Source organism: Ylistrum balloti, unplaced genomic scaffold (assembly GCF_031769215.1).
Source record: "Ylistrum balloti isolate Yb309-2 unplaced genomic scaffold, AGI_CSIRO_Ybal_v1 Utg370742, whole genome shotgun sequence".
Classification (NCBI taxonomy): Eukaryota; Metazoa; Mollusca; class Bivalvia; order Pectinida; family Pectinidae; genus Ylistrum; species Ylistrum balloti.
The window spans coordinates 375,623-393,947 of NW_026782437.1; the positions used below are offsets into that span (position 1 = coordinate 375,623).

Here is an 18,325-nt window from a genome sequence, read left to right on the forward strand (position 1 = left end):
TAGATCTTTTATATTAAAGCTGATTTGTTTCCATCGTTGATATCAGTCGGACAAGTTCACAATCCTGTATAGTCATTTTTACTATAGTGTGACCTAAATCAAGAGTTATTGTTCCTGGTTTGTTACCCCTGACTACGCAAGGTGTCCAATATGGCGTCCGTGAAACCGAGCCTGTTTTGTTCATAACAGAAAATTCTAAATTTGTGTTGGTAATATTTAATGATTGAGGATGGCAGCGGTTCTTAGAAGCGCCGCTGTTGCCTCAGCAAATCGAGGTCAACCAAGCTCATTCTATAGTAAAGATAAAACGAATCCGGTGTTTCAGTCGCTGGAGCAGGAGACGAAAAAGTTTATGGGTTACATGAAGAAACGGAATGTACCCGGCTACCAGAAACCCGACGATGAACCTTGCTCTAGACCGTAAGCAATATTGTGTGGATAAAGATACACTCATGTACAGAGCGTACACACATAATGGGTATTAAAAAAATAATTTGAAAGTACCTCACAACCAAATAAGATACACTTTCAAAACTATGATAATTCGTGACCAGTTCAGTTGTACTAATTGTGTCAAGTTAAGTACTAAATGACTTGTCAAATAGATTGATCTGAACAACCATGCCATATTGTGGAACATTACGTTATTTTTTTCCCTCACGATGTACGTTTTATTTTATAATTATGATTAATACATTTGTAATCATATGTATAAAAGGAGCGAGTTGGTATGGCATAAGGTAATTCATAGTGTTATATACAGCATCTGTCACTATGCTGATGGAAGCATGCTTCTACGGCTCAGTTTCTTAACACTTAACATGGGAAATATTTGGAGCTGGTTCACTTCCGAGAATATTGGACCATTTTCAGCCATTTTTGTCAGGTGGGCAATCATATCTAAAACTAAAAGGAAATGGACATGTCAGTTGCAGTTTTAGGGTCCAAGGGCACTTTGGTGCCTCTAAAATTATGCTTACTGGCTGCTGAACCCTAATTCTTAAATAGTCAATACCTGTGAGTTAATTATGAAATATTCCATGATCTCAAGTTTCACGATATATTTTCAAATTGATTTCAATTGTTGATGAACATTTTTGTATTATTGTTGATATTTTTTTCCTTATATGTCATATTTGATTGTACTTACAGTGCAGACACATTGTTTGACCTTTGGAATAAGTATGAACCAAAGCTGCCAAAGATGTACTACCAAGAAAAACTCTTAGAACTGGGTGATTTTTTAATGACAGTTCAGGTATGCTATGTAAAAAAAAAAAAAAAAAAAAAGAGAGAGACAGAGAAAAAAAAAGGTCTAAAAAAACTTTGTAATAGATTTCAAATGTTAATAGATGCTGTCGCCTAGCTTGAACCTAGAGAGAATTTCCTTTAGCATGATCAGTAGAGTGGTAGACGCATAAGCCAGGATTTGTAGGTTGCATCACCAGCGAAAGCACATTTTCTGTTATATTTGGTGGTTATAAATACACTCCAAACTAAGATGAGAATGAGACTTGCTTTGTTGGAGCCAGAAAACCCAGCTGGGTAGATGTAGTGTTCAGAAATAAACACATTAAAAAGGGAAAAGTGTTGCAGGTTTTAATTGTACAATGTATATAGATATGGTCATCTCTAGCTTCATGCTAAAGGAAATTTACTTTCAACTCGATAAGCAGAGCAGCAGACCCTTAAGCCAGGGGTTGCAGGTTCAATTCCTGAGAGGGGCATACTACTTTTTTCTATATCAATATGCTAGATACTTAGAACCATATTTTGGAATTTTAGACATGTACTTTGTACAACATTTATGTCTATGGGTTTCAAAAGATTTGATCTTACGACAACTACCTCTATCATATTTACTTGTAAGTAAATGCAGCTGAACAACCTATGTATTGCATTGTTTCTAACCTTAACACTTTCTATTGCAGGAGTACAGCCTAGCTCTTTGGCAATGCTATGAGCGCTACCTACTTCATTTTGGTCAGGTTGATGAAGGGGAGATTACTGATGTTGACACATTTAAGACTACATTTTTCCCAGAGGGATTTGACAGTGAAGACGCAGGACTAACAGTAAGTTGAAATTAATTGAGAAATTTGGAGGATGAATATATCATATTATTCACATGGCAACTGTAAATAGATTGGCATTATTCTTTGAAGCATGCATCATCAACTGATAAATAGGAATAAAGACATTATATTCATAATTGAAATTTTTTTTCAGTTCCGGGCATTAATGGGGAAAAGCATCAGTATGTACCAGGTGGTACGTGTTGGTGATCCAAAGCTACAGAACAAACAGTCAGTGGACAGGTGTGTCCAGATCCTGTCGTTCCTCAGACTTGTCATGCAGGTAGTGCTACCTCAGGAGAAACTCTGCTGGCTAGTCTATAATGGTATGTAGTTGTTACCTCATAAACAAAATCTAGTTACTAGCTTAAGATAGACATTTCTGGTATCAATGGCAAGGAGACACAATTAAAGTGAATTTGTTTTCAATACAGTTGACATATGATTGAGTGTCGTTTGTGTGTTATCTGTGGATTTACCATATAAGTCATACTTAATTCCAAGAAAAGCCCTTAGTTTTGATTTCAGTGAATGTTTGTATATTTTTAGGAAACTTTTTATTTTTGAAGTTTTGTATAAAAGATTTGTATGTTGAGGTGTAGATATAGTATTTTTTGTTTCAGGAACAATACACATATACAGTATCTCACGACACCTGATGTCATTGGGTAACTCTGCTAGAGTAAGTTGTATCATACTTTAATTTGGTCTATAGTTACTGCTGTTGAAATAGGAAGTATTAATGTAAAACTGTTATGATATAAACTTTGCATTTAGCACACTGAACTGGTTGGTTATGATATAAACGCTGTATTAAGCACAGTGAATTCTGATTGGATATGATATAAACTCTGTATTAAGCACGGTAAATTCTGATTGGTTATGATATAAACTCTGTATTAAGCACAGTGAATTCTGATTGGTTATGATATAAACTCTGTATTAAGCACAGTGAATTCTGATTGGTTATGATATGAACTCTGTATTTAATGCAGTGAATTCTGATTGGTTATGATATAAACTCTGTTTTAAGCACGGTAAATTCTGATTGGTTATGATATAAACTCTGTTGTTATAGCGATTTCAACTTGTTTGTTGGTCCTCAAATGATAATATTTTTCAATAGGAGATTTGTTAATACTCTATCTATGAATGAGGAAGACTTGGAGATTAAATGATATTAAACAGAATTTACACATATTTATTTACAATGCATGAAATACTGGGATTTGATTGGTAGACAAACTGATTGATATCTGTATGATCTTTTAAAAAATTGTGATCAAACTGAAGTTATACCTATTGACAAAATCATCATATGTTGTTCCTTTGTACTGTTGTCTGAATATCACATTATGTTGTGATGATTTTAAATCATCTCCACTTTGATTGGACCATTTCTATCAAATTGTATGGAAACATTCTGCATATATTTGTGTTGTAGGTGATAGAGTATCTACTCTGGGCAAGTGTCTGTATGGAGACATCAGTGCCCCTCCTGGCTGTGAAGTATCTGCCATGGAGAGCAACATTATACACAGCAGTGTGTCAGTGTTACTTTGACTGTAAAGTCTCCCATCATGCTGAGGTAAGTACATTTACACCTTTGTTACTTAATATTTCTTTGTTATTTTCAAAAAACACGATATGGCAACGTCAGTGCACTGTAATATGTATGAAGCAATGGTTTAAATTTTTTTAGAATATTAGGACAAAAACCATACAAAGTATGTACTTAAAAGAACACAAACTCTTTGATTGTGAAAGTTATTGGTTACTAAAAGACAAATCATAGAAAAATATGAATTGTAAAAATTGAATTCTTGCCAGTGGATAAGATTTTGTATCCTAAAACATGCAATATTCAATTGTAAAAGTTATTTCTAATAAAAAAAAGTGAAAATAATAGCAATAATTTGAATACACTATTGTAATAAAGTTTGTGTTAACTAGGATATAATTTAATTTAATTTTTAAGGAGTTGTTACTATGAGTGTTGTATTTGTTAAAATACAATTAACCCAACATTAATCTATTCCAGAAGTCCAAGTTTAATATTAAAGTGAGATACTGTTGAGTGTATTTGGCTCTATTCAGTGGGTAAAATCATGAATTAACAAGAAAAAAAAATCTTGTCAATAAAAAATTGCTTTTCTTTGGAGATATATCTTATTTGTTATCAAAAGCCTGTGATTATTTTAAGGATAAGAGTATGTTCTGAGAATTCCTCACTATTTTTACTGTAAATATTTACAGGATTTTACACATGTCAAATTTCTGTGTGGTATATACATACTCATGACTGACAAATTTTACCCACTGTTCACCAGTTGTATGTTAATTTTTCTTATCTGTTTAATATTTTCAGTGTTATATTTGTTGTGTCATTGTTTTTGTTGTCAGTTTTTGCAGGCTTATATGTTTTATTCAGTCTCCATTCAAAGTGAAGAAATGTACACATGATAATTCTTTGCAACCAATAGATCTGAGAGTGTCAAACTTTGTGATATTGCCTCTGAATGTTTACTCCCAGACAAGACAAGATAATAATGATAACATACAAAACACATGCTGTTGATGATATAAGTGTGAAAACTTATATTACAGTTTTTATTGTAGATATACTATTTAAGTGTGTATTATCATTGCCCAGGATAAAATTGTAATGTATATGGTCTATAAGTTAGCATAATTAAAAAAGGAAAGTCCTGCAAAAGTATTGTGCTATAGGTCTGTAGTAAGTTGAATATATTAGAAAACTTGTTGGTTTGATATTATTAGTCCTTACAAAAGTTTGAAGGAGTTCAGAAATTTATTTTGTTGAAATTTTGATTGACATTTATACTATGGAGAGCACTGATACAAAGGAATGAACAAAAGCCTTTCGTGTATCAATATGTGTGGTCTTTTGTTTAGGCATTTGCAAGAAGAGGCTTGGCCAAGATCAATGAATTGAGTCGGTTGGAGAGCCTAAGTAGTTCCACGGAGACTTACGAGTCAGAGGAGGCATTCCGTCAGGCTACAGTGAAGGTGTGTACGATATCAGATAAAATGTTTTATATCGTTTTGTGTCTTAATTTGTTGGGCAAGTTAATTTCAATCTGATAAAAAGCATGAAAATATTTGATAATCAACTTAAAAACTCTATGAAATAGTGTCAGAATTTGTGTTAAAAGTGACAATAGTTTTGTACATATGATGATTTGGTATATAACATCTAAAATGCATGTTTTTTCAAGAATTTATTTTTTTGCGTTTTGTTTAAAATGTTAACGTAACTTCCTGTCTTTAGATACTTTACAACATAGACTGGTACTGTTAGAATCTACAAGATGAGAACTAGTTTAACTCAAATAAGATGGAGGCAGGAGATAAGGAAGGAAATAATCACACATGCACATGGTGACTCCCTCGTTTATTCTGTAAAGCCAATATAGAACATTGTTGTTGATTATTTTTTTTTCTTTTTTAATGATTGAATGAACATGGTTGAATAACTCCTGTGACAGTTCAAAAGTCAATAGGGATTTAGGAAACTGTGAAAATTAATCATTAATGGAAAATAAACAATTGAAATATATAATTTTTTCAGATGGCTGTTATGGTGTTTCGTCGCTCAGCTTTTGAGACAAGGCGGAAACCGAAAGGTCTGCTTCGTCCAAAGACTCGTGCCAACCTCAAAGATGCTCAAAATGTAAGAAACACAGGGATTTTGGCTGTTTTATTTCAATCTCTGAGCTAATTAAGTATAATTGATCAGAGTTATCTCCCATACATTTAGTTTCCTATACTATGAATTATTTTCCTCTGATTACAGTTACCATGGCCACGCACCCCAAGTGAAAAGTTGTTGTCAGACATGTTTGAGGGAAGTGCTGCCCAGTTTTTATGTATCCTAGAGAGTTTAAATGACACAAACCGTCGTACTATCCTAACATCACCCCCAGCTGCAGACAGTGAAGTAGAGATCCTGGATGTGTATGCTGAATTGTTTCTCGCTGGTCAGGAAATTCTTTCTGGTATGTCTTTTATCAAGTTTAATTGATTCAGAATTTAGTCCAGTTGTCTTTAATTAAGTTGTTAGAATACTGGTAACGATAATAAAAATAGAATGAGATACATAACCAAATTTAATATGCCTATTCCAGATGAAAGACTTTCTATAAATTATTTATTTGGATTTAGAATTTCTGCTTCTTACTGGATGTTATGCTGAACATCTTTTTCTGAGTTTTGATTTTTACAACCAGGTGGAGGTGGCCGGAGAGGATCGGGGGTCAAACCAACTAGCAACATTCCTGTGAATGCCCTGAGTGGGGTTGTTAGGGGCAAAAGTCTGCTTGGAATGGCAACCCATGGTGAGCATTGCTGATGAATTTCTACTTGTATTGTCTTTGACAGATAACAACTTTACATTTCCCATTACAATTATAAGGGGAAACCTTATATTAAAATCCCTAAAGTATCATGAGAATTCATAAAATTAAAAATATACATAGCGGTATGTATTTTGTGCTCAAGGATATTTCCCTCGATATACATGTCTTCCTGTCAGAGATCAGAATCTCCCTAGTATACGGTATGATGTAAGGACTTAATTTTTTTTCGTGGTTTAAAGTATGATATATGATTTTTAAGGATATTATGTGTTTCCCTCTTTTGACTTGGCAGGAATTACTGAGTAATTAATAAGATAATATTTATGTATTCAGGTGAGGATGGAGCCACTCTTGAAGGTGCCATTAAGCTGGTGAAGATGGCGTACTGCTTTGAACAGTGGGAGGTGTTTGATATGTTGATAGAGGGTGTCCTCATGTACATCAGGGTAAGTATTAATGTTAAGAAGAACATCAAAATATCAGAAATAGGAGGAACATTACAACAATGTAATTATCAGAGCTATTAGGGACATCTTAACAAAACATATAAAAAAAATACCAACATGGCAACATAATCATAATTCAAACTCAAATTCCATAAAACTAGGGCAAAATATGAGTGAAAGGAAGTTTTGCACAGAGAATAAGACCAGGTGTTCTGGAAGAGTAAGCGTCTTCTGCTTCTTCGACTGCACCCACTATGCAAATCTTGGTTAATAAAGCAATTATCAATGATACGAGGAGCTACAAAACATGACCATTGATAGCAGAGATGGAAAAACAATTATAATTAAGGAGGGGCTGCAAAACGAACCAATTATCAATGATAGGAGGGGCAGGAAAACAAACAATTATCAATGATAGGAGGGGCAGGAAAACACAACAGTTATCAATGATAGGAGGGGCAGCAAAACAAAAAAGTTATCAATGATAGGAGGGGCAGCAGAACAAAACAATTATCAATGATAGGAGGGGCAGCAGAACAAAACAATTATCAATGATAGGAGGGGCAGCAAAACACAACAATTATCAATGATAGGAGGGGCAGCAAAACAAAACAGTTATCAGTGATAGGAGGGGCAGCAAAACAAAACAATTATCAATGATAGGAGGGGCAGCAAAACACAACAATTATCAATCATATTGTAAATTTTTTTACATAGATCATCAAAAATCACACAAGTGAATATGCATGGGATGAAAAGGCCCTAGAATTACTTTTAGCCATGGAGAAAGTGAACCCAAACCGCCGTCACAAAAGGACTATGACCTCCATTGGTGAGGAGGATAAGGAAAAGGATAGCATCAACCAGGATATAGGAGGAACATCACAGGCTGGAGGGCGTAAGTAATTCTTGGGACTACAATGACCAGAGGGCATAGGTACTTATGGCATTTGATAGGCTGGAGATTTTAGGATGGGATAGGGAACAGCCTCAAAGACCAGGAGGAAATCTGATGTTGAGGACTACTAGACAGATTTGAGAGGCAACCTCACTGGTCAGGATACAGCTTGAATAATCGTAATAGAGATTCAATATATCATTAGTAAAACATGTATTAAGGTAGGGGTATGGTTGTCAGAGGGGTGTGTTGTATTGCGATATTTGAAGTATTCATTTATTAATTACATTAAGTAATGTAGGCACCTTCAATGTGTCCAAAGGACTTGCAAAATATGTGGGTGCCATAGCAAGCATTTGATCAAAATAGGAAATGAATTGGATGAGTCTTGACCAACAATGTCATATTTCTCTCTTGTAGCCACATCAGTGAGGTCCCTAAACCTGGGAGATGAACTCATCCACGTTGCTGAAGTACTTATGAGTATTGTTACTGGCCCATTCAAGGTAAGGGGTTTTCAATATTTATTCTCTGTTCGCCGGGGATATTGATGACTATGTCCTCACTTCACTTTTAATTTCTTATTGATTATTTTTCAAAAGTTAAAAAAGTTGTTTTCTGGTTGAATTTAGATACTGATTATTTTGTGTTACAGCCCAAAGACATCGAAGTGGACATGATTGTGGACACAGCCCTATTCTTATGGAACAAAACGAAGGCTGTTTTTCAAAAACATCAAACTGGATCACTGGACAACCCCAAGTATCTGCAGAGAATGGATAGCCCTAGCAAGGTCAGAGGTTATTTATAGCCCTAGCTAGGTCAGAGGTTATTTATAGCCCTAGCTAGGTCAGAGGTTATTTATAGCCCTAGCAAGGTCACAGGTTGTTTAAACATGTTGCACTAGCTAGGTCAGAGGTTATTCATAGTCTTGGCAAGGTCAAATGTTATTTATAGCTGTAGCTTATTCAGATGTTCATTTGTATCTTCTATCAGTTTACATACATATCTAGACATTTATCCAAGAGCATGAATTAGGCTGGATACTTAAGATAGATGAATTTTATTTAAAGTCTTTGGGTATAATAACATGTAATGTTTACCCTGAAAAGTTTTTGACAGATTTAAAGAGGATATTTAATGATTTCCCATTTGATATCATATGTATTTAACTAGTATGAAAAGTTTTTAATATTTCATGAGTTTGAAACACATGCAAAAAAAAAAAACCCTTGTAGATCAGTGAAACATTAACGATACTTAACAGGAAGCTATTAAATTATCTTTTTATTTAATTTTTAAAGGAAAAACAAATGAAAAAGAATTGATCCAAGCATAAAGTGTGGTATATATTGTAGTGGGTTTACATTCTCGATGTGGTACACCAAGTGTTAGGCTGGTGTGGACTCAGCAGTGTCGACCCAGCCCTCACAGCTGAAGTGGTGTTGCGTCTGGCCCTCGTCCTGGAGAGCAGTGCCAACATGGATGATGGTAAGTCCTGTGGGACTGTAGGTTCAGTGATGACAAGCTGTATTGATATAGATTGATAGTGTTACAGTGCTGTGAGCAATATGTAAAAAGAGTATGTATGTTTAGCCTTTGTTTTTATATGATTTGCTGTGTGTGGTCTTAATTTGTTGTGTAATTACTAGTATTATTACGTTGTTGTGAAGTGAAAAGTTTTAATTTTTTTTGTTCGAAGAGTTCTGTTAAATGTGTGTTCAAGTATTTAATATGAATTAATATCAATACATTGGTATTCCATTTATAGTTAACTGTTGTTATTATGTAGCATAGGTGTCACCTTACTAGTGTATAAACATATTGGAATGTGTAAGGCCTATATAAGGAATATCCCATTTTAGCTGGATATCATTAGTCTGGTCAACAGACGTCAGATTTCAGTTAGATATCATGATTATGTTACATGTATCTGGTATGTCTCACTTCTAGTTTAATATGGTGTGAGTAGCATTAGATATTACATTTCAAGTCATTTCATCGGTATTCTTTGAAGAGGCATCACATTTTAAGTCAAATTTCTTTAGTCTGTATTAGTGGTGTTACATTTTAAGTAAAATTTCCTTAGTATCTCTTGAAAAAGCCTCAAATTTCTAGTCAAATTTTATTTGTTTGTATTAGAGATGTCACGTTTTAGTCATATTTCTTCAGTCTTCAGACAGGGGAAAAACACTTTTAGTCAAATTTCATTTGACTATATTAGGGTTGTCACAATTTTAATTAATTTCTTTAGCCTGTCGTAGTGGTGTCATAGTTTTAGTCGGATTTTAATATCCAGTTTCTGGTGTCATATTTCTAGTTAGATTTTATAATTCAGTATAAGGGTTGTCATATTTCTAGTCTGATTTCATAATTCAGTATTAGGGTTGTCATATCTCTAGTCAGATTTCATAATTCAGTAATAGGGTTGTCATATTCTAATCAGATTACATAATTCAGTATTAGGGTTATTATATTTCTGGTCAGATTTCATAAATCAGTATTAGTGTTGTCATATTTCTAGTCAGATTTCATTATTCAATATTAGGAATATATTGTTTCAACTTTGATTTCCTATTTTTTAAACTCATAGTTAAATATTGTAGATATACAGACAGTCCAATCACTTAACTTCAGTTTTAAATGTTTTCACTGATTCAAGTTTGCTGCTTTTTTGTTATGTTTTAATGAGTTTTCATGTGCTTATCTTAAATACTTAATTGGCTTTTAACTTTAATTTTACAATAATACCAGGCTGTTTGTTTGTTAACTATCATAATATGTCCTGTTTAACATCAGTAGACAGAGTACTGATATATTCCGTGATGGAACAGGGTAAGATTTTCATCAAGCACTTCATGTTTTGATTTTAATTCTCAATAAAAAGGTAAAGAGGAAGCCATAAGGTCAAAGGTTGTGAAGGTAATGGAGGAGGCAAAGGCAGGAGGGGTGAAAATCTCTCTGCCGATGAAGGGTAGGTGATGCATATGCAGCAAATGTTGACATGCAACAGACATGGTGTTTGGTTGTCACTTCACACAGTTTCACAGTCATGCCTCACACACTGACCCATCAGCTATCCTTTAACAAACTGGTCAGTAATTGACCATTTCCTTGTAAAACTTTGCTCACTGTTGAGTTTCCATTAATAGGTAGTCATTTACTCCAATAGTAACATATACTCTATCAATATCTTATTGTGTTTCAATTGACTCTGTGATAAATGGAATGAAAACTTAGGAAAATAATTTTAAATAAAAGAGGATATCATTGTATTAATGGATTATGGAACTTGTATCTGAATTACCTGGTACTTTTCAATCCATTGATATCAAAAGTGTAAAACAACATTTAAAACAACATTTGATCATTTAATCATATAATAAAAAAAATAAAACAGTTTGTTAGTAGACCATTTTCAGAATGCTGAAGAAGGGTTACATGAACGCTTGTACCCCACTTTCCCACCCCTTTACCCCTTACACCTACCCCCTCCCCCCACCCCCACCCCTTGGTGGTTCATGTACTTAGGAGCTGAAATATCTGTGTGTGGGGCCCTGGCTTGTTTTGACTGATGTTTTTACTGCTCGTTTTCTGGCATGCTTCCTTCTTTCTTCACAGAAATTTCACTCGAATGTTATTAGATTTAATTTGTTACTCTTTGTATGGAATATTGGTTACCATTTGTTGTGATGTGTATCCATGTACATGTATGTATACCCTCTACTGCTGAAAGTCCTACTAATACCTGTAATGGCTGGAGCTACTTTCTGCTGGTGCTACTGATTATTACACAATCCATTTTGCTTAGCATGGACAAAAAATGGATCACTTACAACATAAAGCTGTGCATGATGTTTTCTAGGAATTTTGCATGATACATGTACTTGTGAAGGGAAAAGAGAAAACTGAAATATTATGGAAAAAGATATAGTTGATCAAGTAAACAGGGCTCTAATATTTGTTAATATTTGTTTCCTGTATTCAATATCATGAGCTGTTCATGATAAAACAAAATTTGAAAGTTATTTCTAAAGAGAAAAGATTACAATTTGTGCTTCTGTTCACATAGTTGGGGAAAAAACTTCTGGTCTGATTTGTGAGGTTAACAGTCAGACATACCTAAACTAAATTGGTGAGAGGTTAACAGTGTTAACCTTTACTGTACATTGATAAGAGGTTAGCAGTACTAACTTCTGTATATTGTTGAGAGGTTAGCAGTGTTAACCTTTACTATTGTTAACTTTTACTGTTCATTGATAAGAGGTTAGCAGAACTAACTTCTGTATATTGTTGAGAGGTTAGCAGTGTTAACCTTTACTGTACATTGATAAGAGGTTAGCAGTACTAACTTCTGTATATTGTTGAGAGGTTAGCAGTGTTAACCTTTACTGTACATTGATAAGAGGTTAGCAGTACTAACTTCTGTATATTGTTGAGAGGTTAGCAGTGTTAACCTTTACTGTATATTGATAAGAGGTTAGCAGAACTAATTTCTGTATATTGTTAAGAGGTTAGCTGTGTTAACCTTTACTGTACATTGATAAGAGGTTAGCAGTACTAACTTCTGTATATTGTTGAGGGGTTAGCAGTGTTAATCCCTATTTTACATTTCTGACAGGTTAGCAGTGTGAATTTATACATTTTTCATTTGGGATTCAAGACTAATTATCTTGGGTATTTTTAACACAATTATTAAAATAACAAATTAACAGTTACTTAATATTTTGTCCCTAATTTTTTTTATACAAATAACAATCACAGTTCTTCGTATAATCAGTTCTTAATATCAAACCCTTAATTATAACAACTTAATACATTTACAAAACACAAATCTATTTTAAAAGGTGATATTGAATGTTATCAATACATTGTGTAAGAAGACCATGTTCTAGGTGTTTGTTTACCTGGTTTAAGATGTTAAACTTAACACTGTTAATTGTTTAACTATGTTCTGTCAATATGTATACATTTAGAAGTTGGTGTTTATAATCTGGAAATGCATTAGTGATAATTCAATTAATATAGTTATTGATTACATGCTTAATTTATTACTGACTGAAAAATATTACTATGTGTCCCAATTGTGTCTGTTACTGATAGGTCACATGACACTACAAGTTTGTACATATCTTGATGTCTAACATTTATACCCATGTTACTGATAGGTCACATGACACTACAAGTTTGTACATATCTTGATATCCAACTTTTATATCCATGTTACTGATAGGTCACATGACACTACAAGTTTGTACATATCTTGATATCCAACTTTTATATCCATGTTACTGATAGGTAACATGACACTACAAGTTTGTAATGATTTTGATATCCAACATTTATACCCATGTTACTGATAGGTCACATGACACTGTAAGTGTGTACTGATTTTGATATTGTCTGACCTATTTACAGACATCATTTCCACCTTGAAGGAGTCAAAGACATCCCTATCTGACTTTGGTAATCTAGGAGATGGTAGCCAGCAGTTTGTTAGTCGCACTTCCATGCTGTCGTCATCAATGCTGAATATCAATCCCCGTATGCAGCTGATGCAGGCTCGTGAGATCTTAGAAATGGGCCTGGAGAATGTGTCTTATGCCAGACAGGCTGTTGCACTGAATGATGGGAAGTCTATTGCTGATGTCAGCTGGGCCAAGGTATGGCATTGAATCTTGGACTGTCATCATGCTTTTTTTTTGTGTTCTTGAAAACTTTCACTGGATTAAAGGAAAATAAGATATATTCATTTTATTTCGTTTGAAATCTAAATAAGAATATTTTTGTTTTAATATGTAAAAGGTTTTCTTTTGGTTTGCTTTTTTGAGAGTGATAATGTCATGAAAACCTTTTGTTTCATGATAAAATTGTTTTTTCTGTGTTTCCTAACCTTGCCTAGTCACATTTTTTTGTGGTGACTACTGTATATGGAAATCAGACCAATTTCCCCTGGTTTCATCATGTATATGGTGTTACACATGTAGCCTGAGAAGGTGAGTGTTAAGCCCCCGAACAATGTTTTTTGTGTTGTAACAGCTAGATGAAGAGTTCCAACCCTCTCCCCAGGAGGGAGAGGAGTCGGAGGTCCATCAGAGCTATAGTGACCTACACAGCAGTAGTCTGGTGAGTGACTGGCCTTGTCACACTGTGTCCTGGTTTGTCCCTGGTTTTCTCCCTGTTTGTCACAGTAACGATGGTATAATGTATGTGACTTATCCTTAGGAAGTTGTTTTGGTGACAGTAGTACATCGTCCTCTATGTGTTACAGTAATGATGATGCAATATTAAATTTGGTCCTTGGTTTATTATTTTAATATAGTTAGGTCAAGTTTTGTTCCCAATTTGTCACAATAACATTTGTACACTGGTTTTTGTCCTCATTTTGTCATAATAACATTGTTACACTGGTTTTTGTCACCCATTTGTCATAATAACAAAGATGCAATGTTTAATTTGGTCCCTGGTTTGTTACTGCATTACAGGTACATCAAGTTTTGTCCCCACTTTGTCACGATAGATATCAATACATTGTGACTTATTCCCAGTGTGTCATGATAACAATTAGTACTTTGTGTTTTGTCCCAGTTTGTCACTTTAACACTGGTGAATTGTTTTTTGTCACCAAGGTAGTGTCACAAAGAGTGTTACATATAATGAATTTTGTTATTGTTTTCCTCAACGGCTAGAGTGTGTCACTAACTTTATCATCACCTGGGTCAGAATGTGAGGTTTTTAAATCAATAGAAAAGTGACGGTTTTTCAAAATAGGGAGAATTTTTTCTGTTAAATATAACTGAACAATATTGTATCACAAACTAACAACAATGGTGTTAGGTGTACGTATCCTATACTATAGAAAATAGTCAGATCAAATATATACCAAGGTCAAATTTAGGATTTAACTAGGTATTGTTTTGATTTATCTACAAAATTATGTGGGAAATAGGGTTTCTGCATAAAAGAGTAAACATTTTTATTGGTAAATATTATATCAATGATAATAATATCTTGTTTCTGTGTAATGTAGCCTACAAAACAAAGAGTTAATTTCTAAATGTACAGGCAGTTTGTGTTAATTGTTTTATGACAACAATATATACACACAGAAAATCAATGTGACGTAACTTTGTTACAATTTGAAATAAAGCATGAAAGATTATAGTGTACTGAAGTGCTGCACACAGACAACAGTCCAGCTTGTGCTTTTAAACTTCACAAAAATTGTGTTCCTTTTAAAAGAATGTGTTGAGTTTTGATAATATATGTTCAAATAGTACATATATAGATATTTCTAAGAAGATTAGATTTGACTATGTTTTACCTGAGCCCATCTTTTCAACTGATGTACTGAAGAGGTTTCACTCTTCAAATATTTAGCTTTGAACTGAAGGTAGTAGGATTAACAATGAGAAACTATTTCTATTCTTTTTGTGTAGACAATCATATTGCTAATTTTTGTTAAGGTTGAAATTCAAATAATATTCATGAACATGAGTATTATATACTTAGTAGACCACAGCACTGCTGCTTTGTGTCCATTCCACCTTCAATGTAGAATGTGTGATTGTTTTAGGACCTGAATGATGAAGTATTTGTCCCAGCTGATTCGGAAAAAGAAACAACGAAGATAACAGAAAGGGAAACAACTAGGGCAACATTAGATACTAATGTAACAGAGGACCGCCCTAACAAGGTCCCACCCCCGGAGAGTGTTAAAGGTTCCTCCACAGCTGTGTGGAACACCATAAAGGACCTTCACTTGGAACTGATCCTCATGTACCACAGGGTCTGTCTTAAACTGGCCGCCATGGGGCCAGACCCTGCTACCAGCATACAGCGTCCTTTCAAGCGCAAGGCTGATCCCAAACTGGTGAGTGTACTAGTAAAGCATGAATCCACAAACTTCATACAATATATCTGAAAAAGACATTGAAAGTATGCTGATTGTGTTAGAAAGCTCTGTAGTTACACAAATGCTGTAATTTATGATTACTATAGTTTTGTAGATGAGTGAGCTGGACTTTATATGATTTTGCTGTTTTGTAGGTGAGTGAGCCGAACATGGGTCTGTTGGACGTTGATGGATACAAAGAGCTGTTGAGCCACTGTAACAAAAACCAGCTATCTAAGGCACTGCTCTTCATGCAGAGGGCACTACTGTTGAGTGGGGACAATGTTACTACAAACACACAGAAATCACTTATGGAGGTAACACATATATGTTTATTTAGCAAGGCCTTTATATTAAATGATGTTCTTCTTGTCAAAAGTCTTACTCCTAAACCAAACATGGGTTGTAGTTTTACCACAAGCTAAGGAGGTGTTTCAGACATCAAAATTATTTTCTTTTTATAAACTTCTAAATTGGCAAAGGAGGTTTTTTTTATTAACTGAAAGCTTAGAATGAAAAATTAGGGTTTAAACTGGCAACCTGTGTTTGCCTGTGTGGTATAAGTGTGGTATATCTACTACTGTATGTGTAGTTATTTTTCAGCCTTCATGATTAAGTCATTTCGCTTAAACAAGTACAATACTAAAATTTCTCTGTCTTGTCATTTGGCATAAAGATACAACACATACAAGAATTCAATGTTTAATGCATACAGTACACTATTGGTCAGTTAGAATGGCCACCTGTACGGTATAGCATGTTTCATAATAAACATGGCGCCGTGATAATATGACCATCACTGTGAAACGACACCTGAAAACTATAAGGTTTATCAGAAAAACATATTACCACTTATTTGAAATTTATTCTCACTGTTCTTTCACAAATTTAAGACAGCATTAATAAGTCTAACCCTCCTTGTGCTTTGAAATAAGATTGTGTTGATTTAAATACACATACAGTATCCTATTTGAGATCAAAGTATCTGTCCATTTGTTCTAGGATGCATTGAAGGCTATACAGAAAGCCCAGACAGAGGAGAGGCGTATCTTCACAGAAAACACACAAATGTATGAGGAGGATGTGGTGCCCACTAAGATCCCAGCTCCACCCATCCTCCTGTGTCGCACAGATACCATGATGGTCTTCAAGCCTGCCCCGTTTGTACCAGCAGATGGACAAAAGGTCAGTGTTATATCAAATGTGTTCAGTACTTTTACAACATTCCAAAGTCATACGTTGTTACCCATATCTCAACAGAAGCCCATAAGGTAGATATTAAATGGACCTTTCGGTAAATATTATGGATTACATGGAATAGCTAACAATCAACTTTCAACACAACTATAGATAGGCACAAATATATGTACCTAACAACCAACAAACCAAGTTCCACAGGCTGTACAGTCGAAATGTGTCATTTTGTCCACTTGCATTACATGTCGTATCTCTTCAATTTTGGCATCATCAAATTACATTTTTGAAATAGATTAACCTTTGAATGCTAAAGACAGCACTTTTCATTTGGTTCTTCCATTTTTTTCATTTCTATAGTTCCCAACTCAACACAAGGACCTGCATTATTTTTTTCTATGTATGTTTTGACAAGGTGACATCATCAACATCTTTCACAAATTTTACATTTTCTTGACAGATTTCATGGTACAGGATATTTGCGAGATCAGCAGAAGGAAGTAACGTGAGAGTAAGGCTTAATGATTACTTCCTACCTGGCACTGGAGAACAGGTGCCTGGTGATCGTAGTGAGCTGAGAGTTTCAGGACTCATTCCCAATTGTCGCTACCTATTTGCTGTGGCTGCTTACAATAGAGAGGGAAAACTGATTGGTGAATCCATTGGACAGAGTACAAAGCCTATCCTGGCCTCTCATCCACTTCCTGTGCTAATGACCTGGGGCTTCCTCAGCCAGGTAAATTACCAGAATATCATTGATATGCTTGTATTTTTGAGAATTATCCTTATTTTTCTGTACTATATATGACACCTGATACTGTTACAGATAGCATACCAGGTTGGATGTTATGACATTGCCAGACAAGCCTGTGATGTCCTATGGAAACACTTTATAGCAGAACCTCCTGCCCCTCAGAGTGTCACCTACATGACACAGTCAGAACAGGATTTCCGATTGACCTTGATGAAGTAAGTAGTTTTCTACCATGCAAATTCTGTTAAATTTTTGCTCTCTGTCTTTCTGCACTGTATGTGTGTCCTATTGTAAAACGGAAATATATCCCGATTTATTTTGTCTAACAGGTTGTCTGTCTCTGTACGGTAAATGATTGTATCATATGATGTGATATTTTCCCTTTTATTTTGTCTCCAGGCTGAACCAGAAAGTCATCTCTCTCTTTACTTTAAGCTTCTGTATTGTACGTTGAGATATAACTCACTGTTTATTTTGTCTGTAGGTTGAACCAGAAGGTGGTCTCCCTGTCATCCCCGGTATTACTGCGCCAGTTCCTCACTAGTATATTTATTGGCGTTGATATGAGTGTCAGAGATGGTAAACTTTTCTGTGACGTCCTCTGTGACAAGGGACCGCTTTTCAAGGGACAGGTATGTATAATCTCCCAACAGCATTTTACAAAGTTAATCAAAGATCAATCAAA

At 34.6% G+C, this 18,325-nt stretch overlaps 1 protein-coding gene across 1 annotated transcript in view; it reads left to right on the top strand.

Annotated features, from left to right (window-relative positions):
• The first annotated feature begins 229 nt into the window (after positions 1-229).
• LOC132557939 (cilia- and flagella-associated protein 54-like) overlaps positions 230-18,325 on the top strand; it is a 49,967-nt gene continuing 31,871 nt past the window's right edge. Inside the window, 23 exon segments of the mRNA XM_060222467.1 lie at positions 230-420; positions 1,153-1,258; positions 1,932-2,075; positions 2,230-2,401; positions 2,699-2,757; positions 3,520-3,663; positions 4,992-5,105; positions 5,668-5,769; positions 5,893-6,094; positions 6,326-6,433; positions 6,788-6,900; positions 7,618-7,798; positions 8,219-8,304; positions 8,454-8,591; positions 9,157-9,306; positions 13,240-13,461; positions 13,838-13,924; positions 15,375-15,683; positions 15,848-16,009; positions 16,695-16,877; positions 17,347-17,622; positions 17,713-17,855; positions 18,125-18,272. Coding sequence (XP_060078450.1) covers positions 230-420; positions 1,153-1,258; positions 1,932-2,075; positions 2,230-2,401; positions 2,699-2,757; positions 3,520-3,663; positions 4,992-5,105; positions 5,668-5,769; positions 5,893-6,094; positions 6,326-6,433; positions 6,788-6,900; positions 7,618-7,798; positions 8,219-8,304; positions 8,454-8,591; positions 9,157-9,306; positions 13,240-13,461; positions 13,838-13,924; positions 15,375-15,683; positions 15,848-16,009; positions 16,695-16,877; positions 17,347-17,622; positions 17,713-17,855; positions 18,125-18,272 — 3,540 coding nt within the window.